Raw genomic sequence first — 24,346 nt, forward strand, 5'->3', positions numbered from 1 at the left:
TTAATTTGAATTATGCAAATTCCCTATCAATACACTTCAAAGTCTGCATATCAAAGGTAAGAATTTTCCAGATCATCTGAGGGTTTACAGAGCAATCTGCTCCAAGTTCCAGTTTAGTTGTCCTCTTCTTTAGATTAAGGAACTTAATCTAAAGGTAGCACTTGCTGAAGTGGGAATTTACACCTCAAAGAAAAAAAGATGGCATCCTGAAGAAAGAATAGTCTCTTTTGCTTCTGGAATCTTCCCCATAAACTGGTTCTTTTCTCTTGAATAGAAGTTGGGATGTATTCATTATACTGAGGCATATGGTTTGGTTTAGCTTAAAATGAATGTGAAGGAGGGAGGTGGGCACAAAATTGTGTAATATATGTATGGTGACTGATTCCTCATGGCACTTCTTAGTACAAGTAATGTATTAGTTCTAGTAGAAATGGGAGAGTGGAAGGGTCAATCACAGTTGTGAACATAAAAACTTAATCAACTATATTCAAAATAGGTCATTGCTCAGTCTTGATATACATGTAAGCTCAAACCCACCCAGTTTGAGTATTCAAACCTACCCACTCCCTAAGTATGAGGAGTAGAAACCACTTTCAACTTTTAATCTTACACTTATTTCTCAAGCTTAGGTTCCTAGAATTTGTATCAACATAAACCTGTGCATATGCTGTCAAAATTAGACATGAGAATCTGGACATTACTCTTTTCAAGACAACCCAAATATTAAAATTCACACGTTTTAACTCCCTAGACCAGGACTGTCAAACTCTTGGCCCGTGGGCCTGACGCGTCACGCGCTGGCCACACCCACGCCGTTTAGCAAAGGGGGAAAGTCCCGATACGTCACGTGACGTTGTGATGCTGCGAGTTTGACACCCCTGCCATAGACCTTTGTATTATATGTTGTATTATATCTATTATATAGATTTAAGGGAACTGTATTTTTTCCCATTATTTATATTAAAGGATGACAAAGTGTTGCTACAAAAGCAAGTGAGAAATGTACTGCATTTATACTATGTTAACTCTTCCATATCTTTTAGCTATTTGTACAGTGATACTAAGCTGCAACAATCTTGAGTAATCTTATACAGTTAGACCTCCAGACATTTGCTTCCCATTTCGTTCTAATTATTTCACCTCACCCAGAAAACTAGACCAGAAATAGGATCCTTAAAGCAGACTAATGAAAGGTCAAGCCTCTGGTCTGGTTTCATAAGTTGTAAGAATTTTGGATCCAGCATGTCTATGACCAGTGCATGGTATGGAGCAAGATATATGTTGTGTTATTGCAAACAACCCAAACTAAGGTACAACCACTATTTAGATATTTGAATCATATCTATGAATTTCCAAACTTCTCAGTGATGTCAAAATGCTGGAATGGGACTACTCCTCATGGCCAACTTGCCACAGGACAATTCATCACAGGATAATTCAAGAGTGGGACAAGTAAAATTTCAGCTTACCCAGCATTGAGGATTTCTAGCTTGAGAAAGTTCAAACCTAAAGCTTTTCAGTTTTGACTTTGAAAAAATCTGAAAATACAGCACACAGCTACAAAAGCCTTTTTAGAGTATAAGTAAAATGGGCCTGGGTATTTATTCAAAGAGCACTACAAAAACCAAAAATCAAAACAGCAAAAAATTGGGTATGTAGCAAATCATAATACCTTAAACAAATGTAATATCATTGTCAGAAAATCACATAACTGTTCTCTTAAAGACCCAATAAGCTCACTTTATTAAAAAAAAACCACCTTATTTCTAAAAAATAAAGACATTATACAAGATTTAACCAAATATTTAACCTCTACTGTATCCGATTGCAAGTGTTATCCCCCACTTATAAAACAAAAGCTATCCAATAGCAAAACTGAACATTTATGTACATTTTAGCAAAGAAAATTCAGATTACATGTCTGCACAACCCAAAACTCTTTTTGTTATATAAGCAGTTAATGTCATCAAGGTTTATTTTTTTCAAATGCTGTCAGATTCTTGGTCCAGCACATTGCAACAGAAGAGACACAGAAGTGGATCTCTGCAGATCAGCTATGGAACTCTCAAACAACAGTTCTGAGCCACTTGGGACATGACAACCTTAAACTGACATTATTCTGTAGGAGTACTTACAAGATAAACTTCCAAGGATTTTTCACTTCCTCACTTCTCTTCCTACAACCCCGAAAAATGTTTTACAATGTTTAAAGTACATCAGTTTTTTTTTCAACACATTATGCAAAGCAGACAAATTATGGACTATACTTAGGAAGTAAAGTACCAAAATATATTTTAAAATATGCATGCTTCTCCTTTACAAAGAAATATGAGACTGAGCCCTCAGAATATGTTACACATCTCACTGACTGTAATGGCTAAAAAAAGTTATATTAATACGGTCTCTTGTGGAAAAATATTATTCCAATGCCTTAGCTAATTTCAATATCCAAGTGCCAATCATCATCATATACCAGTGAGTAATCCTTCCAAAGGTGAGAATAATCAAGATGGTTATGTAATCAAATGAGGAACTAAAATTATCATTGCTTCATATACCAGTGTCCATATTTGGGGGTGACATTTGGCCCAGAAACACTGATGTTTTTTAAAAATCCAAAACAACCAGTTCTTTAGGGAAAGTTTTATTTTGGTGGATCTGTGTTTATTCCATATTTCTCCTTCAGAAGCTTGAGCTGTTCTTCTTTCTTCTTTGTATCCATTTTTTGGAATGCCTGTCACAGGACAAAGATATATATTAAAAGCAACATATTATGAATGCAAAAAACATTTAAACCAATTTCACTTTGGGAATAGATAATCTTGTGCAATTCAGATTACTTGCCATCAAAATGGTTTGTGATTTAACTACACAATTCATACATGAACTTCTTGAAAACAAGTGAAATTGAGGGTAGGATATGGTATGCTACAATAACATGCTGACCTTAAGTTATATCTTGCTCAAGTTGCCCCCACCCCCACCCCATTATGCCAGTACTACAAGAGAGAGAGACCTTATGAGTCCTCTTGTATGACTATTTGTAGGTTTGTGAAATGCTTGCGATACATGGAAGTTTGAGACCACTCATACACCACAAACAGTTAAGCTAGATAGAGTAAACAAGTTGGTAGTTGTTTTCTTTAAGGCGTTTAATTTTTATAAACCTCTCTGAAGGGCTATAGCCAAAACTGCATGAATGATCTAGTGAAAGGAGGAGAAAGTATTTGTTCCTTTTCTCTATTTAGTATAAAACTAAGTTTTTAGAGTAGGAAATCCTTCTCTACCTGACATAGAAATCTCTTAATTATCAGCCACCCCATTCGGCAAATCAGCAACATGTCATGTTTTACAAAAATATCCTTAACATTCACCAAAATATTAAATAGTTTTTAAGATTGATTGAGACTATTACACCATGCTACAAGCTCGCTGCAGATTTTAGCAATGAAGTATCAAAAGCTGAAAGAAATATGAAACTGAGAAGGCTAATTACTACATACATTGGCTTTTATTCCCAATGCTACTTCCATATCCAGGATTTATAATCCATAATTAATAATAATCAAAATATAGTAAAGCAATAATGCATATATACTGTAAATGGATCTTTATACAGGAGGTTGATTTTTCATTTTTTAAAGAGATTTCAGTTGTTTCTTTTTCCAGCTAACATGAATCCCAATAAAGCCTTGTATTATGATAGATTGACGGCATAATTCTGAGATCATATTTCAAAAAGGTAAGAGTAAGCAAAAGAGCGACCTGCAGGTCAATGCTATCTGATGTTAGAAAGTTTCAATGCTGAAGAGGAAAGATCTGTAGAATTGACTGCAGCAGCAGTGCACACACACATGCACACATACACATACACATAATTTTTCAAACCTGACTCACAAGCCAAGCGGCACTTGCCGCTCTACACTTTAATATATCTGTGGTTAGTATTGGAAAACTATGTCTATAGCTGTTTTTCTTTATACGTTTCAGAATATACAAAAATGTACAAAACACCATCTCACTTCTCTAACCAGATCCTTCAGTTTGCTACAGCTAAAATCTCCCTGGTTAGAATATCTGAAAGGAAATTAAGGGTCCCCATAATAATCTCATCAAAAGGGAAAAAGACAGCAGAATTAAAGAATTGATATGCTTTAAGAATATACTTGCCCTGTTTGCATTGTAGTACAAAACAACAAGGTATCTGTTGCACACGTTGAATCCTGACAGATGATCACAAGCATTTTTGGCATCAAAGATATCTTCATAGACTACATAGGCTGTTCCTCTCGTCTCAGGAGTATTTCCTCTGTAGAATAACAAATTTAATGTCAGCAAACCAGTATTTTGAATCTTTGGGATGACATTTGTCATCAATACAATTCTCCTGACACTTCAGCTGATATATGAATTTACATGTGTATAAGCCAAGAATAGGCAGGCACTAGACTTCATACAGCATCCTATCTGCAAACCTCAAATTCTGTCCCCCCCCTCCCAAATTAACAGAACTAACATTTTCAGAACTTTTTATATTGACCTAAAGATATTAAGGGATGAAATAAATAGCTTAATATTCTAGCATCCCTCTGTCCTAGTAAACCACTCCCTTAACGGGGAAAAATTCCTAGATTGAGGCAGTATACAAATAGAATAAACTGAAATTATCCACTCTGGTCACTTCACAATCTGCAGCCTTAGGCAAGACACAAGCTAAAATTTAATCCTAAAACTGAGCAGATTGCTCATCTCTGATTTAAATACATTTTATTACTCATTCAACTGTGCTACACAATAAATCACAGACACATAATTTCCATCATATTTTGTCACACTAGCTGTAATGTAATTTGTTCGCTTTGGCTTAGGGTGATTGAGATTAGTTACAGAGCCAGGGAAAGTATCTAACATATCAAAAGAGTTCTCAGTAGCTAAGCCAGGTTTAAGAGGTTTCTTGCACACTGACACTATTATAGAAACCATTTTATTAAACTGTGATAATGATTTGTTTACCAACTAAAAAACTGTTTTGTATAACTACATAAAGTATAATTTGAAGTTTAATTTATTAAGATACACAACAGACTTACACTCTGATTTGTCGAATAGGTCCATATTTTCCAAAAATGTCATACATTTCTTCAGCTGTGATTTTATACGGTAAATTTCTGATATACAAAATTCGGTTGACTTCAGGTGGTAGACGGATCTAGATACAACAAGCATAACTTTTAGTAACATAAACATACGTATAAACATTTGCTTGTTTTCACTATATTACTTTCAGAGTTCCCAGAATTTGTTAGAAGATAAAAACAGGCAACTTTGATAAGCTATTACTGATTTAAAAGCTTTGCTGTTCTCTCCCCTCCGATTTAATATATACATAAAGCATCTGATGAGATTTTCTGCAGGTTTGGAGTTCAGTATTACAAATAGGTTATGATGTCCAATTATAGTTCTCAACCCTAAACATGAGATGATATAACCCAGAGATGTAAATGTCAAATAGTGACACTATTGAAATCTTTTACTGGTACCTGGAGACTGTGTGTAGCGCACAAGCTGGGAGTCCTCTTAAAGAGTCACAACTGCTGTTTGAAGAGCTGCACCCATTCCTCTGACACTCATGTCCAAGTGACTTCATAGAAAAATTACTACAATGCTATATATCTGAGTCTGCCCTTCAAAAGAATCAACTGGTCCAGGATGCAATGATGCTGGCAGTGATGGGCAAGCCTCAGTGGAACCCTGTGACACCTCTGTTGTGCGAACTGCACTGTTTATCACTGATACCAGGTGCTATTCCAGGTGCTGCTTATCATCTATATTACCCTGCAGGGCACAGGGCCAGATTATTTCAGGGACCACCTATCTCCTATGGTTTTTGCCCAGCTAGTACACAACCAGCTGAGTTGACGCACTCTGGGTCCCTTCAATTAAAACAGTGCATCTATTGGTACTCAGGAAGTGTGCTGCTTTATTATGGTGTCTTCTCTTCCCCCCCCCACCCTGAAAGTCTTAGAAATATGGCTGTTCTTCTAGGCCTTGGGCTACAATGGACAGAGTTCTTTATTGGATATGTTTACATCTACGCTTTTTTTTTTAATAGAGCAACCAGATCCTGCTTTGTTTTGTACTATGTTTTTATAGTTTATTACCTTGTGAGCTGTCAAAACTCAAGAGTTGGGCAGAATCTACACTTAAATCAATTAAATTGCTGGAATAACTGGAGGGGGGGGACTCTACTTTGTGATAGTGAATAGGATGATGGTATGGCAATGGAACTGCCCCTAAAGTTTACCTCAATACACATAATATATTCCAATGCAAGTTAATTCTTTATATTCTTCTACTCACAACAACCGGTTCTAAGTGTCAATACCTGAACTACAACTGTGGCTGCCAACTATGTGTTACACTGAACTCAAGGTTAACTTATAACACAGTATTACATTCACCTGAGTCCAGTTGATGGCAAGCTACTAAAGCTGAGGAGACCCACAAGTTTCTCTATTCCCAACCTATCTGTTTCCAAATATGATCTGATTGCTTATTTGTTCCCTATGACTATCATTAAGTGTTGTTCCTTATGATTCTTAACGAACATATTTTTTCTTTTATGTATACCGAGATCTTATTCACCAAAGACAAATTCCTTGTGTGTCCAATCACACTTGGCCAATAAAGAATTCTAATCTATTCCTATTCTTATTCTAAAAAGCACGCCTAATTTTAATTTTGTGTTTACGATGTTACTGGTTGCTGCCTTATGCAGCAATCCTGAGGGACCAGACTTCAGTTCCCATATTTCCCTAGTAGTCAATACCGGCCATAACGGCAGGAGAGTTATGGGGCGCAGGTCAGACATTCGGGCCATTCAGACCACATCCCCTCAAAAGAAAAGAAAAAAAAAAGCTTTTCTCAAAAGGGGAAGCTCTCGAGAAGGCCGGGACTACAATTCCCATCATACATAAGGCAGTTGTGGATGACGGGGATTTTAGCCCAGATGGCTTCTTCTCCCAAACGACAAAAGGCAAACAGAGGGACGGCAAGTAAGGGAGAAAGGTGTGTGTGTGGGGGGGGTGCGTTCAAAATGGTCACCCTGCCCGACTCACATTCGCGCGTTTCGCCGCTTGCATCGCCATGGCAACGGTCCTCGGATACTTCGGGCTCACCCGCAAAAAAAAAAAAAAAAAAAAAGACCTCGGTAGGCGCCGAAACCGCCGAACGCAGAGAAGGTACGCCGAAGCCCCTGCGCTGCGCGTCCTACACTTCAACCGGAAGGAGATCGGACTTCCGTGTGTCGCACTTTCTTCCTCCGCCCACTTCAAATTGCTAATATGCGTTCACGCTACCACGATTTCCGGTTCCGATTAAACAGACAATACAGCAGGGGTCTCCAACCTTGGCAACATTAAGACCTGTGGACTTCAACTCCCAGAATTCCTCAGCCAGCAAATTGAGGAATTCTGGGAGTTGAAGTCGACAAGTCTTAAAGTTGCCAAGGTTGGAGACCCCTGAACTAGAGTACAGTGTCAGAAGGCGGGGGGGGGGGAATTCCTGCGACCGAAGGCCAAAATCGATGTAATTATATTCTTAAACTGGGATGTGCGTAGAGATTTTTTTTTTTTACATGACTTGGAAAGATTCCTGCTTTTTTTGCCACCAGCGTTCATTCTCCAAGTTGGAGCAGAATTCGTTTATTATTTACCTGGATTTGTGATACGTAAAAAAGAAGTACAGTAGGTGATCCATTGCTGCTCAAAAATAAAAAGCCGTTTCTTCGCTTACCTGAATCAAATGTACCAGAGTACAAAGAAACAACCTGGAACGGGTTCAAAGAAAGGCTATAGGGATGATCAATAGATTAGAAATAAAGTCCTTTGAAGAAATGTACATGGAAGCTCTTTAAATAACCTGAAAAGTTGTCTCAAAGAAGAAAGTCAAGGCCTGTTCCATTGTTCCAGAGTGCAAGGCCAAGAATAATAGGTTTATTTTGTGGAAAAGTGGATTCTGATTGATATTGGGAGTGGCTTCTTTTTTAAATTATTACTTATTCTTTTGTTGCTTTTATAATAATGACAGAAACGGGGGGGGGGAATACCCCTCAAAGATACACGCATTGTCAAAGTAAAGGGGGGAAAACACTTTAAAAAAAGTGAAAAAAGACATCAAAAGAAAAAGGTATAATGTATCATTTTAACTGTAAATAATTAAAATTCAATATACAATCTATGTGTGTATGTGTATATAATTTATATAATTATATTTTATTAACCTACTGTATTTTGTATAAATACAGTCCCATATTTCATTATATTTGTCCGTGTGAAGTCTAGGACTACTGGCAATCTGCTCATAGGTGGCAAGTACAATCAGATCTTCAATCCATTGAATGAAAGGAGCCATACCTTTTTCTAATAGCACAATATCATTTTTTTGGCTATAGTAAAGGCATAGATAATCCATTTACTTTGTTCAGTTGTCAATTTCCATGTACTAGGTATGTAGTTCCAAAAAATATCATTTGAAAATTTTGCCTTTTGTGCATAAGTACGTTTATATAATTAATAATTTCTCCCAAAACTTGGTAAATAATAAGACATTGCAAAACCAAGCATTTTAAAGAAACATTATAATTAGCACATTAAGTATGATCTTTACCTGCTTTTAGTATAACTGTAATATAGGCCTGGTTAAATACTGGTGATAAAATTCCCTTATCAAACATCTCTTCATATACAGTACTTGACAAATTCTTTGCCCCAAATGTTCTATAAATGTTTTATTCTACTTAATAAGGAACCTATTTAGTCCTGGTGTTTTACTAGATATTGGAAGAGGCTTCTTAACAGTAACAGTAATGTATGTAGGTATGTATGTGGATCATGTATGTACATGCATCCTGTACATGATAAGTTTCAAAGTTGGTCCATCCAAATCCTTGCTTTTAATAGCAGCATACAACAATAAGGAGGGGGGAAATTTGCACATTCACATGATTTCTTCCTTAAAGTGGCAATAGTTGGGAGCTGAAGTCTTATAATTTAGCCATGAGATGGCAGCAACAGAATTGTCCGTAAGGTGTTTTCAAAAAGCAACTGGACTTCGTTTTTTTCCTTGAAAACATTTAGCTTCTCATCAAAGAAGTTTATTCCGCTCAGAACTGAAGCTTTTGTTACAACTTTTGTGTATGGTACACCCCTTCATCTAAAATAATCATCATGCAGGGATGCCTACTTGTGGCTGGTCTACCAACATCTAAAAGAGCTACTGTAGATATATTCTTCATTTATTTTTACTGATCTGTAAGATTCATGGCTGAAAATGAGAATAAAATGTTTCATATAAACAACCTGTGTATGGTCTGAAGAAATATACTTTTAGATCTTACAGTCCATCATTTTTATGATCCAAAGATATTGTGCATTATGGCTCTAAAGCACAGTGATACCAGTACCTCAATTTTAAAAGGGTTTTGTTTTGTTTTTGGTCATGCATTGTAAAACATTGCCCAATGATCTGCTTTCACTTAATCCAATTCCCAGAAATCTCTGTCCACTGTTACTTTTCCTAGCAAAAAATGGCAGCAAAGAACTATAAGATAAACCTTTACTATTTTTTTCCCTTTGTTCCCTAAAAGCGGCCAAAACAATAGAGAACAATCTGGATGTCACAGTGCTTTTCAAACTCAACAATTTAAAAATGTGTGGACCAGCTTTCAAAATGCCTCATGGTGCCTTGAGAACTTGGGGGAGTGGGGAGGCTGAAGTCCACACATCTTAAAAGTTGCCAAGTTTGAGCAATACTGCTTTCAATGTTTCCGAATCATACTCTTCAGTCTTGCAGGTATAACATCTTACTGAAAGCGTCCGCATGGCAAGTCTCTTTGAGCCACCACTGTATTCTCAATGGATAACTTTGGGACAGTCACTTTTGCTCAGACTACCGTGTCTCTATCATAACATTGTTGGTCTAAAGATAGAAAGAGGAAGACCCTTCACATGGGCCACCTTGAACTCATAGACAGCTTTTCTCACAAGTAAAAAACGAGTTTAAAAATGTTCAAATTCTTTTGATTTCAGTTATTTCTTTTTCCAGCTAATATGAATCCCAATAAAGCCTTGTATTACGATAGACTGACTTGGCATAATTCTGAGATCATATTTCAAAAAGGTAAGAGTGAGCAACACAGTAGCCTGCAGGCCAGTGCTTTCTGATGTTAGAAAGTTTCAATGCTGAAGAGGAAAGGTCTGGAGAATTGGCTACAGCAGCAGTGGTGCACACACATGCACACGTACTCATACCCAATTTTTAAGTTACGATCACAATTGAGCCCAAAATTTATGTTGTTAAGTGAGAAATTGGTTAAGCGAGTTTCGCCCCATTTTACGTCTTTACTTGCCACAGTTGTTAAGTGAATCACTGCAGTTGTTAAATTAGTCACCCGGTTGTTAAGTGAATCTGGCTTCCCCATTAATTTTGCTTGTTGGAAAGTTGCAAAAGGGATCACATGACCCTGGAACGCTGCAAAAGTATGAAACAGTTGCCAAGCATCTGAATTTTGATCAGAGGATCATGGGGATGCTACAAAGGTTGTAACTGAAAAACGGTTATCAGTCACTTTTTTCAGTGCCATTGTAAATCGAATGGTCACTAAATGAACTGTTATAAATCGAGGACTACCTGTATTTACAGATGCTTTCAAATCATGTCTGGCCTGACCTAAGTCTTTCCCCTTTTTAAATGGAAATTTTAAATTTGGTTTTAAATTATTGGGGTTTTAAATTTGTTCAGCCAAATTATTTAATTCGTTTTAGTTTATTTTAAATTTTATATCTATATGTTTTATTCTATGGCTGTTCACCGCCCTGAGTCCTTCGGAAGTAGGCGGTATACAAATTCAATAAAATAAAATAAATAAAATAAACATTCTTTTTCGCTTTCTTTTCCTTCGTTTTGAATCCAAGCCACGCCGAAAACATTACTATCCAACTGCGTTACTGTTACTATATTTGCGATAGTAACAAGAGTTACTAGGGTAGTTGCACCGCCTCCGCAGAGCATCCGCTTCTACTCTCGGCTTCCCACGCTGGGAGGCAGCTCTGCCTGTGGCTGGTTTGCGAGCAGCGGTGAGGTTATTTTTCAAACTTGACTCACAAGCCAAGCGGCACTCGCCCCTCTACACTTTAGTACGTCTGTGGTTAGTTAAGCCAAGACCGGAGCGAGGCTGCGACAACTAGCAGAAGCGGGATGCCGAGCGGGAAGGGGAAATCGGCAGCGGCTCTAGCAGCAAAGCCCGGCGGTGGCAGCAGTCGCCAATGGGTGGTGGTTCTCCCAGGTAACGTTGCCCCAGAGCCAGCCGATCCTGGAGCGTTAAAAGAAGCGGCTCTCTTCCATGCACGGGGAGGGCTAATTGCAGCCTGCATTCAAGCGATTGAGCTTTTGCCTGGAAGCAGCCCGGTCGGTGGTTGTGTGAATGGTGCTGGGCTTTGGTGTTAGCCTTCCTCGTTTGCGATCTCTCCCTACGGCCCCACAACCGAACCTGCCCTTCCGAAGAGGTTGGCTGGCCCAATGTAAAATGAACCTGTCTGCAGAGTTTAATTCAATTTCTGGGACTTCCCAGGAGAGCAGGGCAATAAGCAATGGATGGAAACTAATCAAGGAGAGAAGCAACCTGGAATTGAGGAGAAACTTCCTAACAGTGAGGACAATTAACCAGTGGAACAGCTTTGCCTTCAGACGTTGTGGGTGTTTCATCTTCACTGGAGCTTTTTAAGAAGAGGCTGGATAGTCACTTGTCTGAAATGGTATAGGCCAGGAGTCAGCAAACTGTGGCTCTGGAGCCGCATCTGGCTCTTTCACCCCTCTGCTGTGGCTCCCTGTCACTCAAAATATGCATCACAGCCACCAATGTGTGACACCCGCCGGCACGAGATTTATTGAGCTTTTCAACCCCTGGTAGGCCAACCATGGATAAATCCAAGAAAAGAAAAGTTTCAGAAGAAAACAGAATGTTTAATTCAACTACATATGCTAGTTCTGTGGCCGCTCAAGAAATAGTCAGGCACAGGAAGGGTTTTGTGGCTCCCGGTGTTTTCTTTTCTGTGGGAAAGGGATCCAAATGGCTCTTTGAGTGTTTAAGGCTGCAGACCCCTGGTATAGGCCAACCAGGATTTCCTGCCTGAGCAGGAGACTGGACTAGAAGACCTCCAAGGTTCCTTCCAGCTCTATTCTGATTCTGTCTTGATGGGAGCATTTGGATAGGGCATTTTGGTTAAAATGCTGGGGAGATTTGCTATTGCCCCCTCATGGTATGTTTTTGTTTTGATTGCCCAGTTGATGCTGTGGTCTCCCATCCAGGCCTGATATTGCTTAGTTTAGGACAGTGTTTCTCAAACTTGCTAACTTCTAAGGGGTTTGGGCTTCAAATCCAAGAATTCCTTAGCTGGTGGGGAGTTGTTTCATCCAATTGTTTGGTGGGATTTTACCTACTGACTAAGTGGTTTCTAAGCGTAAAGTAGCAGTGATTGGTGCCCTCTTCCCTTGATTCATCTCTTCCATGCTTTTTAGACAAGCATACGTAGATCAAAGAAGCTTGACCGCCCAGCTTCACACAATTCCCCCCCCCCCCAAAGTTTCTGTTCTAGCCAAGTAAACCAGGCTCTGAATCCATGTGGTCTCATTTCAGCATCAGTCTAGACCAAATTTGGTAATTTTAAGACAAGTGGACTTTAATTTCCAGAACATGCTGGGCTGCGTAGTTCTGAAAGTTGAAGTTCACATATCATAAAGTTGCCAAGTTAAAATAACACTGGTTTAGAAACAAAGAGAGAAGGAACAGGGTAGCATGTTTGAAGACAGTCCTGCTCCAAATATTGCATTTCTTTTATTTTTAATCTGAAATGGTGGCACTGATATCACCTAATTGAGTAATAAAATATCTGCAAACAACCAAGCTTAGAGAGATCACAACAGACTCTTATGCATTGGTGGCATCCAGGTGTCTTCTGAATCAGACTATGACATCAGGATAAAGTGAAGTGGCTTGGCCATCTTACTTCCATGCCCATGAACATTGATGGTTTGGGAAAAGCAACGTCTGGGCTTTTCCTTCCAGCCTCATTTATAAGAAGGCTGCCTTCAAGAGGTAGGGTTCAGCCAGTAAACTCTTTTCAAGTTTGAAGAAGACAAAAGGAAGACTTCTTTGGTTCTTGGGAGAAAAATTTCTTTCCCTCAGAACTGACCAGACCTATATTTACAGTCATGGTTTTAAAGGTGCTGTTATAATTTATATATGGGTGTCACATTCTAGTATTCTCTCTTTTTCAGAAACTGCAACAGATCTCCCAAAGAAGCCGGGTGCTGGACCTTTGTTTACAAGGCTGCCACATCCAAGTACAGGCAAGGCTCACACTGTAAAATATTACTTGCTTAACGCTGTCTGATCTGTTTTATTCCACTGTGTAGTAATAATCTTGTCCTCATAATGGTTACTATCGTTGGTGGGGGGGGGGTTGTTTCTACTTACCTTTACTTCCGGTTCGTAACGGGAGTGCGTGCGCTTCTGCGGATGCGCAGATCATCAGTGATGATGTCGAGGTGAGTGGGCGGAGCCTCCCACCACCATTACTTCCAGTTCACAAGAACCAGACCCAACTAGGAGCAACGCACCACTGGTTACTATTCTCCCTTTGTCAGATGAAACTTTAAAAGCTGACATGCTAAGGTAACTATACTCAATTATTGTTTGATTATTTAACAGTGGAATAGTATAATTGATTTCCTCCTATTCCTTTTTTGCCTTTTGTACATTTGCTAACTTTCCTTTTGCTTACAACTCATACATACTGAAATATTTTTCTGTAAAATTACTATTGGTTTTTTTTTTTTTAGTTAGATGAGCCTCGGAAAAATATTGCACAGCAAAACCATGATGTGATAGTGGTTTCTTTCTTAACAGGACAAGCTGCCCTTTATTTATTTGGTAGTGATGCATGCCAGATATTTGAAATAAGAGCTTTTCATGAAGAATACCGGTCATGGTTTATTAGTCAAGAAGTTCAATATGGTAAGTCGAAAGCTGAACAGGACAAAGATCTATCTGACGTAATGCTTGAAGGCAAGGCTGGGGAATCTGGCTTTCTGGATGCATTGTCAATGATGAGAGAGGCTAGGAGTTGTAGTTTAATGTAACATTCTTGGAGTTCCGTAGACTCTCCACTTCTCTTGCAAGTCCTTGAGCCTCAATTGCACTTCTTAAAATATTTTCTCTACCTTGAAGTTATTCATATTACAACTTCTTGTTTCTTCCACCCCTCACAGAAGTAGAAATTGGGATGTTTCAATAAATTTGCATTTATTTCATTGAATCATCATGACTTGTATCAAGTGTTATGATGGTCTCTTCGCAGTGATTTGAAGGTATCACCATCCACCTCTGGATCTGGTGTATCTTTATGTCTGGTAGGGGAGGAAAAATCCAGGGTTTTTTTGATGCCCCTTTTCTTCCATGTCTTCATTGCAGTCGTGTTTTGAGACAATGTTGAGGTCAGAGAAGGGATTACACTTGACATTTTTCAGTGATCCACTTTCCCTGGTAGCACCTGGGAGAGAGATATTGGTTTTTTCCTGAAATGTCATTTCTCTTGAGGTTAGATAGACAGAAGATAGAATTAAGGCTTTATTTGTTACTCTGTATTGGGCAAGCTATTCTACTTAGACTCAGGTCTTGGGGGGGATGGGTGAATAAATCAACTTATTCATCCATGATCTCAATTTTTTAAAACACCAAGTGGAAAATTACTATGCCCAAATAGGGCAATTCTGGAGAAATTTTTAGCAGACCATACTTACCTGAATCACAATATCCAATTTATTTCTTCTCACTTTGATTCTCATGAGATCCCGTTTTGCCCTGCAGGTAAAAATTTTAGAACCATATGGAAAATACTAATACAGCAGTTATTTTAACAAAAATGTAGAGGTTTTTATGAAATTTGGAGAGGGTGCTGTGGACACTTCAAATCTGATTTCAAAAATGGCTCAGAGCTGATTGAGCCACGGGCATAAAACTTGCCTACAACTCTTTAAACCAGCTGCATCTTTTCCTGGTTTGCATGATGTTCTTAGAAAGGTAATACTGTATTTGATGTAGCATAGCATATAGTCCTGTTTATTTTTATTCTCCTTTATGTATCTTGTATATGTGTGGAAAACAACAAATGTTTGGAATTTGAATGTACAACATCTTTCCTATTTATAGTGTACTTATCCTTTTAAAAACTTTAAAGTCTAAATTTAAATTATCAAGAATAGATTGTAGGTCTTTGACTTTGCTGCTGAATCAGTGTAGCTTTTGCCCCTAACCTATATGGAAGCAGTCTGGATTGTGTATAGAGTTCCTTTTAGAATAATATTTATTTTTCCACCTTCAGATGGACGTCTATTTTTTGCTACGCCAATGGATCCTTTGTTTCTTGTGCTTTTTTATCTCATGAAAGCAGAGAAAGAAGTAAGCAACTAAAATGTTTCAGAACAATGACATTACATTATGTATCTCTGCCCCCTCCCCCCAAAATATCCATCATTTCTAAATGTCTCAAGAACCATTTGTGAAATTATATTTAATGCTCTGTTGCTTTCTTATGTATTAGAATATTTGGCTCAGTAGTAAGATAGTCGTATTTGGGGGGAAAAAAACTTCTATTAAACTCTGGGAACCATGTTTTGGTTAAAAATTGTTTGAATTAATTGTTTTATTATTTTTTAAAAAACTGATTGTTCCTCTGATTCACCCTCAGCAGGGAAAGTTTCAGCCACTGGATCAGGTTTTGGTGGATGAAGGGTTTTCTTCCAGCATGCAATTGCTACAGTGCACAAGTACTTCACAATCAATTCACCACATAGCTGAGCAAAAAGGTACAAAACAAGCAAACATATTAATAATTAATGTAGACCTGCAAACTTAGGTTAGGCCAGTAGACATAGCCAACTTTCTTAGGGGCCCCCACAAACCATCCATGCACGAGCACAGAAATGAGATAGAATAAATCTGGTGTCCTGTCTGAATCCAAAAAGATCCTGTCTAAGAGGAACTGCTGAGGTTGCCTACCTAGAGTTTATATCCAGGCTTCTATCACTTGAAGTTCTACTAGAGAGAGTTCTGCTTAGGATAGTTTTCCTGGTCAGGTAGAACCAATACTCTCTTAATTCCCCTAATCCTAATTCATAACTCCATCTCCTATGCTGTGGGGGGGGGGGGGCTTAGTCCTTGTTTAGCATCTACAATTGGGATCAGCAACTCAGTCATTAAGCAAAGCGATCAATAAGTAAAACTGACTAATCTTACTTCAGCTTTTCTTTGCTTTGCAACCTCTGAATGTTGTGAATGCAAAAATAGGTTGCAAAGTTACTTTTTCATCACTGTCATAATTGCGAACTATTGCGAAATGAGGACTACCTGTATAGGAATTAGGGAATAGGGCAGGGCATCTGCAGGGGTGAAATCCAGCAGGTTCTGACAGGTTCTGGAGGACTGGCAGCAGAAATTTTGAATAGTTCGGAGAACCAGCAGCGGAAATTTGAGTAATTCAGAGAACCGGCAAATACCACCTTTGGCTGGCCCTAGAGTGGGGTGGGAATGGAGATTTTGCAATATCCCTCCCCCAGGAGTGGGGATTTTGCAGTATCCTTCCCCTGCCATGCCCACCAAGCCATGCCCACCAAGCCACACCACACCCACAGAACCGGTAATAAAAAAAATTTGGATTTCATCACTGGGCATCTGGTAGCTTTTGTAGGCAGTCTGCAAAAATTGCTGCCTGTCCAGTGCTCTACTAAATGAGAAGCTTTCTATGGATGAAAAGAGCTCATCTATTTTTAGGAGGCAAATGCAAGATCCAGCCCATGAAATTCATATTTCTAGAAATGCCCTCTACAAATATTTAAGCATTTGCTCCAACTGTATCTAATAAAAAGAGGTATCAAACTCAGTGCCAGAGCCCCTGCAAGATTGTGAAAGCGTGATTCTCAATCTCTAAAGCAGTGTTTTTCAAACTTGGCAACATTGAGGTGTGTAGACTTCAACTCCCAGAATTCTCTAGCTAGAACGTCTTGTTGAGGAATTCTGGGAGTTGAAGTCCACACATCTTAATTTTGCCAAGGTTGAGAAATACTGCTCTACAGGGCTGCTACCAGTTGTAGTGAAATGTTCTGAACCTGGTTCCCTCAGCTCTCCTCATTCCTGCCCCTTATTAACACAGCTATTCTGAGGATACTGGGAATTATAATGCAACACAGTGGAAAGGCACTAGTTACAAAAGAAAAGTGCTTTAGATAACACTCAGATAAATTGACTAGACTGTGGTTTGGATTTAGTATTAGTTAGGTGTGTGTATTCAAGGTGTGTATTCACCTCCATAATATTCAGTGATGTTGATAAACTTTCTCCAGATAATGAAATAAATTTGTATTTTGTCTCAATTCCATTAATGCGCAGACTAAATATATTTTGATTATTTCTCTTTCTCTTTATTCTCAGAAATAGGTGGTAAGAAATTTTTTAGATACAGTGAGAAGAAAACACTGACATGGCTAAATAAAAAGGTATATTTTTCTCTATCACCCATTTTAATATTAAGTATAGCATTTCTTTTTTCAATGATAGATCGATTGTGTAATACATTGTATTGAACTATAAAGCAAATAGGTAATAGTTATGACTGGAAAACACAATGATGTAAAAAAATTGATTTTAAGACATTTTCTCTCATTGTGTAGAGAAAATGCTAACCATTTCCTATATGGTTTTTATTTGACTGCAGTTCTTGACTGAGGGCTGATCTTGCTTCTTGGGACATAATTTTTATTTTTCAAAAAGTACACACCATTCTAACTTAGCATTAAATTGTATATTTATAAAATGCCATACCAAGGACTCAGATCCACATGTCATCAGTTTCATAGTTTTATAGTTGCTTCAATATTAGCTGTTCTAGGGAATCTGAAGAAAAAAAAGTAAAGCTTTTTAGAACACAATGATTGAATTAAATTGGACAGAATGTCCCATAGTGGTTTCAGTAGATATTTATAAATTCATCCACTTTTTAATCTATAATATAGTATAATCAATTTAGTAATAGTCTAAAAAGAAACAGGCATGGGTCCTGTAACAGAACTGTTACTTTTTTAAAAAAAAGTTTTTTGTACAATTTCAGGAGAGTAATTTCAGAGAAATGGCTGATACTAGCATAATTGTGCTAGCTTTATTCTTCCTACCATGGTATGATTACTGTGCAACAATTTTTGTTACATTAGGGGAAAATGATTTCGATATTGCAACTTAACAATGTGCATTAATCACTTACTAAAATGTGTTTATTTGAGTTCTACGGTTGCCTTTTTAATGCAATGATTCTAATGTGTACTATGAGTATAATTCTTCATAGTCTTCTGCTGAACAACTTAAATAGGAATATCTTACTCTTTTAAAAAAATCTCATTGCCTGAACAGATACCATTTTGATAAGTGTCTATGCTTCCTATCTCTATGACAAAGAGGCATTTGCTATGAAAAATACATAATGGATTTCAGCGTTTGGCTTCAAACTTTGATTATGGTGGTTCTATTTCGTGGCTTTTGCTAGGTTAACCAACTGGTGAAAGTATTAAAAGAAAATAACATACCTGTTGGTGGAAAAGTACAGGCTGCTACATTTATCAGCAACAATCAGGCCAACGGTGGCACAGAAGGTAAGGTTACTACATTTGTTGAAGAAAGCTATTTGAAGTAAAATATACCATTTTTGCCTTCGTGGATTTTGATTTATAAAACGTACTTTTGGGTTTTACTTTCCTTTTTAATCATTGCCAAAAAGGGACCCTAGCAAAATCATTTGTGTCTTGGTTTGTTTTTTCAACAACTGGGAGGAGCTGATTAAGAGAAAAACAAATGAATAGAATTGGCGCATTTGGGACACGAGGCTGCTAAATAAGATAGATGAATTAACATGCAATTAACTATTTCATTTATTTTTCAGAAGATTATATTCGTTATGCTCATGGCTTAATATCAGAGTATATTCCTGAAGAGCTAAGTGCAACATTAGCTAATTATTTAAGGTGAGAATTTAATTTTTTAAAAAACTAACTGCTTCAAAGAAGAATTTCCCTGACATGCTTCCATGACTAATACTGGTTTGAAAAACGTGCTTAAGTAGCGTAGTGGATCCCGCCCTATTTCCCTGCCTGTCCTCCATACAGCAGCCTTTCTTGTCCCCTTTTCCAACTGTTCAGTGAAGCCAACTGGGTTAAACAGGACTCTATAGAATGGTGAGGATATTCCCCAAAGCAGCAGAGATCTTTCTGTGACTAGACCATGCTTTGCATAGGGTTTGTTTGTCTGATTTCTGAGGATCCCTGTCAGGCCCCAAAACCAGGAAAGACACATGGTGATTCTTCCAAGCAAAGTTATTTATTGTTCCACACCTGTAGACAGAATCTTGCTGAACTGAAGCACTCTACTAACTACATCAAGCATATGCTCTAAGAACTATTAAGGAGGAGCTATCATCATCCTCTTTCTCTCACACAACATATCTGAACTGAGCTGCCTCTTTTTCCTCTGGAATGCATCCCCTCCCTCCTGGAAATTCTATATTCTATCAGAATTCCAGAGGGGAGTTGTAGAGGAAAGAAGGGGCACCCCAGTTTTGTTTTTGTGTGTAAATCCATGTTTTTTTGTCTTTGCTACATTTTAATCTTTGGGAGAAGGTTCACATGCTTAAAGTGTTCAGTGCAGGACTGATGCAGTAAATACACAGTGAAGACTTTGAAAAATATAGCCATATAGCTGAAAAATGGTTCTCAAATAACGCTCTTAACATTTGTTTTCATTAAGATGAGTTAGTAAGTGTATAAAAACATATTTGCCCAGTTAGGTAGCTGACCATAGCTGATCTTGAAAAAGCTTTAGTTCAGTCAAATCTAGTTAATACTTGGAAGATGGAAGACGGTCAGGAAATATCAGGATTGGAATAGTGGGGAAAAAATATCTTGGAAGTAGGCAATGACAAATCATTTCTGTATTGCTGTACTGTTAAAAGACCATTAGGACGTGTCCATAAAGTCATCAGGAGTTGAACTTGACTCAAAGGAAACTTCACAGTCTTTAACATTTTGTTTATTTGTTGATGAATGCGTTATAATTCTGTAAATTAATTTCTGTGGAAAACTCACAATAGGCTTCATAATCACATAATTAGGTGAAGTAAATTTGCTGATGTAATCAGATAGCTCTAGAGTTTAACTTGATCTTTCTGGCTTCCAGACTCTCACAAGATACAGATCTTCCCACAGAGCCAGCATCAAAGGTAAGGACTTCTTACAAAAGGCCGCATCTCAAAACTTACAACTGAGCCATTCAGAGGTGCTTGAATTCCAAATCCTTGTGCTCCATTTCTATAGCCATTGGTCAGAAACGGTGGTAATTATAATCCAGTAATATTTGAGAACTGGGACGCAGTGGCTAAGATGCTGAGCTTGTCGATCGAAAGGTCGGAAGTTCAGGGGTTCAAATCCCTAGTGCCGCATAACGGGGTGATCTCCCGTTACTTGTCCCAGCTTCTGCCAACCTAGCAGTTCGAAAGCACATAAAATTGCAAGTAGAAAAATAGGGACTACCTTTGGTGGGAAGGTAACAGCGTTCCATGCGCCTTTGGCGTTTAGTCATGCCGGCCACATGACCACGGAGACGTCTTTGGACAGCATTGGCTCTTCGGCTTTGAAACGGAGATGAGCACCACCCCCTAGAGTCGGGAACAACTAGCACATATGTGCAAGGGGAACCTTTACCTTTAATATTTGAGAAAACCCTATAGTTTCTCCACCCTTGGTTTAGATGTTGCTCTCTAATTATACAGCAGGACTGAAAAAAAATCCTGGCTATAAAAGAACTACTTTGAATTCATTACTGAAGTGGAAGATAATTCTTGAAATATTTATTACCTTTGTTATAAAAAGACTTTGCTTTTTCAAGCAAATGGGAAACATCAACTTAGTTATGCTGCTTCATCAGGGGCCAGTGAGCTTTTCAGATGCTGGACATCGTTGTGTAAAAATACACTTTAAACAGTAGGTTCAGTCTTATCCTGACATCTCATATGAGCTCATTATGAAAATGCTAAAGCCTTAGGAGAATTAAGCAAAAATAAAACCTGAGTCATTTTAAAAACTCAAACTGAGGAAGGAGTAATTACTTAATTAGGAGAATTGTATCTCACAGAACTCAAGCTGACCCCTAAACTAATATGAGTGTTCAAAAAATGAAGAATGTGTTTTGTTTTGAACTCAAGCCAAAATTGCACTCAGAAGTTCTGGCAATCTATTTAGATTGGCTAAGGATTAGAAGAAGCAAAAATCTGAAGTAATTTAAATATTCTGTGATTGTGTGGAAACAAAACCGTATTAGATAATTTGGCTATTGGAAACAATAAAATTCAGAACATGCAGAAATCTGAACAAACACCAGATGGCATTAAAGAGATAATTTTCAATTACATTAAATTAAAATGTAATGGAACACCTGGAACAATGGTGTTTCTGTCCATACCAGGAACAGAAGATCTAAAACATAGAATTCATGAACAAAGCAACGGAAAACCATGAAATGGTTCATGGACAAACTGTTTTGCATATTTTCTGGCTACACTGATATGTATTTTCAGGTGGCAAAGTGGTACGCGGTCCAAATTCCAATTGTGTCATTTCATGACTGTCTCATTTTGGGGGTTTTGACAAATGTGAGAAGCATAGCAGCACTTTCAAAATTCACACCTCAGCTTTAGATTTACTAATTAATCATCAAAGATTAAATCATACAGTGATACTTCCTATTTCTCTGTGGTGTATGTCTAAGTTTATTCCATAAAGTCTGGACATTTATAACTGTGAGGTCCACAAGCCCAACATATGATTTATGACACAAATCACTCTTTAACGTTACAGAAAAGAAAACTATCAGATGGTCTTGTGGAAGCTGAGGAGGATTATACTAAATTCAATACTGGTGATCTGAAAAACAAAAAGGTATGTATTTTTGTGTTTTCTTGCCTCATATTTAGGTAGGGTTTCCTGCCTAAGTAGGGGGTTGGACTAGAAGACCTCCAAGGTGCCTTCCAACTCTGTTATTCTATTCTATTCTATTCTATTCTATTCTATTCTATTCTATTCTATTCTATTCTATTCTATTCTATTCTATTCTATTCTATTCTATTCTTTTGTCTAATAGTAAGATGGTCTATTAAAAAGGGGGGGACAGGGCAGCTGTTTAAGCAAGTGCAATCTATAAGACATCAATAGAATTCTGCATTTCAGAATAGTGTAAACAGATTAACTGTCAAAACAGCTAGATAAAATATTAGGAAGAATGGGGAGAGAAGGAAGAGAGAATTAAAAGTACTACCCTTTTTAAAGAGCTGATTTTTAAATGGTTTCTAGAGGTTCGAATTACTTTTCAACTGGATTCACTAATCACACAAAGCCATAATGTAGTTTGCTTGATTTTGACTCAGTGTGGTATTTGAACACTGCCGGAGGGTAAATGTTACCTTAGTGCGATGTGCACAGTACATTGCAATAATAGCATTAATATATTTAGTGTTTTTCCTAATTGTGCCAGGTTTTAGCTCTGCAAGCATCTTAAAAGGGTTATTTTTGGAAAGTGCAGCTCAGTACAATGTTTCCCACAGAGATCAGTGGGGCTTGGAATATTCTTGTGATACCGATTTAGTATAAAACCAGGCTGTCACATAAAAGTACCAGTAGAGGACATGAAAAGTAGCACAGAAACTGAAAGCACTGGTTAGACTGCCCACTTAATCTGGTCTCCTACCAAGCCAATGAACTGAGAGTTGCAAAGAAATGATTGATTCCTCACAAGCCAGGTTTCCTATGCATGTGGCTGCTTTGATATGCATAATAGTTGGTGTTAGTAGCCTCTCATTCATATTGTCTGCTTTACGCGAAGTATCAGTGTAAATCTGTTTTTAAAAATTGTGTGGATTAGAATAATATTTTGTTGGGAGGGCCAAAAATAGATTCATTCTTAGGAATGCTAGAGAAATACAATTTCAAATTTTAGCTATAAAATTTAAATATAAAACTTTTTGCTATCTTGCTCAGGTCTCATAACTATTCAAGTCTATCTTTACTATTGCCTTGGTGAGGTATTTCCTCTGATAAGTATTTTAACTCAGTTTAGTCACCCTAAGTGCTGACTAACAAATTGATAAATCAAGATTGAAGTAGAAATTTTATTCTGGTGTTTATGTCAGGCTTTGTTTCATGATTATCAAAATCATACCAACAATGATAAAGATGTATATATCAATTTTTTCAGGAGGTCACATGGTTTAGGAAGAACATGCCTGCATTGGATTTTTTTCATGATGTAATCTGAAAAAGGATGTTTTTACATGAATTTGCTTCTCAGCTCATTTACTGATTTTTTTTAATCTTAGTTGATTCTTTGGGATTGGCGTGATTTTTATAATGACCCTCTGAATAAAATGTGTGAGTGATTCTGTGCAATTACCATTTATGAGTCCTGTACGTGAAAAGAATTGAATCCTAAACTTTGTGCCAATGTTTTGTTCTTACTTCCAGGCAAGCAGTAAAATGTCAGCTGCACAAAAAGCTTTAGCGAAAGTTGACAAGAGCGGCATGAAAACAATGTCTTCTTTCTTCAGACCAAAAACTACCACACCAAAATGAAGGGAAGAGGGTGCTGTTTAGTAATTATCTTGGATTTTTTTTTTTATGAAACTCAAGCTCCTTATAGCTTTCTTTCTTCTCCTATTTTCCCCTATTAAGACTTGTCACAAGTAGAAATCTGCGATACTGATATGAATGTAATCAAAGTTAATTTTGTGTTTGTGTTAGGAAAACTAAGCTCAGTCATCTGCTACAGATAGGAATCTGTCTTTATATCATAATTACTGAAAAGTCACAGTATAATGCAAAGCATACATTAATTTCCGAATAAATTATTTGGACTTCTTGTTTTTTAAATTGTTGATGGTTTTTGGCTGAGGGAAATCTTACATGCGTCTTCTTTGTATTTTAAAAACTGGCTGGGCATTATTGTTGGCTGTTTATTTTTCCACACTGGTGACCAGGATGATCAGAGTCTTTGCTTACATACGTCTTGAATGATGAATGATGAATGATTTGAGGTATTTTTTTCTAAACTGAAGAGAGTTTTAAAGATAGTGTTTTAAGGAGAAGCTGAATTTTTAATATAAAGGTCTTCAGTACAGGCAGTCCTTGACTTATGACCAGTTGG

At 37.6% G+C, this 24,346-nt stretch overlaps 2 protein-coding genes across 2 annotated transcripts; one reads left to right on the top strand and one right to left on the bottom strand.

The window, feature by feature from the left end:
* Nucleotides 1-2,628: 2,628 nt before the first annotated feature.
* On the bottom strand, nucleotides 2,629-7,304 carry SF3B6 (splicing factor 3b subunit 6). Its single transcript, XM_070955835.1, has 4 exons — nucleotides 7,119-7,304; nucleotides 5,091-5,209; nucleotides 4,171-4,309; nucleotides 2,629-2,734 (listed from the first exon to the last, which is right to left on the bottom strand). The coding sequence occupies exons 1-4, from the start codon at nucleotides 7,146-7,148 to the stop codon at nucleotides 2,645-2,647; spliced, it is 378 nt and encodes a 125-aa protein (XP_070811936.1). The 5' UTR covers nucleotides 7,149-7,304; the 3' UTR covers nucleotides 2,629-2,644.
* Nucleotides 7,305-11,240: 3,936 nt separating this feature from the next.
* Nucleotides 11,241-24,035, top strand: RNASEH2B (ribonuclease H2 subunit B). The gene is made up of 11 exons (XM_070955850.1): nucleotides 11,241-11,344; nucleotides 13,336-13,407; nucleotides 13,967-14,074; nucleotides 15,441-15,517; nucleotides 15,807-15,924; nucleotides 17,546-17,610; nucleotides 18,651-18,756; nucleotides 19,044-19,125; nucleotides 20,333-20,375; nucleotides 22,009-22,089; nucleotides 23,668-24,035. The coding sequence occupies exons 1-11, from the start codon at nucleotides 11,257-11,259 to the stop codon at nucleotides 23,773-23,775; spliced, it is 948 nt and encodes a 315-aa protein (XP_070811951.1). The 5' UTR covers nucleotides 11,241-11,256; the 3' UTR covers nucleotides 23,776-24,035.
* The last annotated feature ends 311 nt before the right edge of the window (nucleotides 24,036-24,346 follow it).

This window comes from Pituophis catenifer, unplaced genomic scaffold (assembly GCF_029215685.1).
Source record: "Pituophis catenifer annectens isolate HBS135680 unplaced genomic scaffold, rPitCat1.0.hap2 SCAF_1, whole genome shotgun sequence".
NCBI lineage: Eukaryota > Metazoa > Chordata > Lepidosauria > Squamata > Colubridae > Pituophis > Pituophis catenifer.

Excerpts from the sequence above, each read along its gene's own strand:
- SF3B6 (XM_070955835.1), bottom strand. The coding sequence starts at position 7,148 with ATGGCGATGCAAGCGGCGAAACGCGCGAAT. Across the intron at positions 5,210-7,118 it reads AAGCGGCGAAACGCGCGAAT|ATCCGTCTACCACCTGAAGT; the intron begins GTGAGTCGGGCA and ends TGTTGTATCTAG. Across the intron at positions 2,735-4,170 it reads TGTACTACAATGCAAACAGG|GCATTCCAAAAAATGGATAC; the intron begins GCAAGTATATTC and ends GTCCTGTGACAG.
- RNASEH2B (XM_070955850.1), top strand. The coding sequence starts at position 11,257 with ATGCCGAGCGGGAAGGGGAAATCGGCAGCGGCTCTAGCAGCAAAGCCC. Across the intron at positions 14,075-15,440 it reads TAGTCAAGAAGTTCAATATG|ATGGACGTCTATTTTTTGCT; the intron begins GTAAGTCGAAAG and ends TTCCACCTTCAG. Across the intron at positions 20,376-22,008 it reads CCACAGAGCCAGCATCAAAG|AAAAGAAAACTATCAGATGG; the intron begins GTAAGGACTTCT and ends TTAACGTTACAG.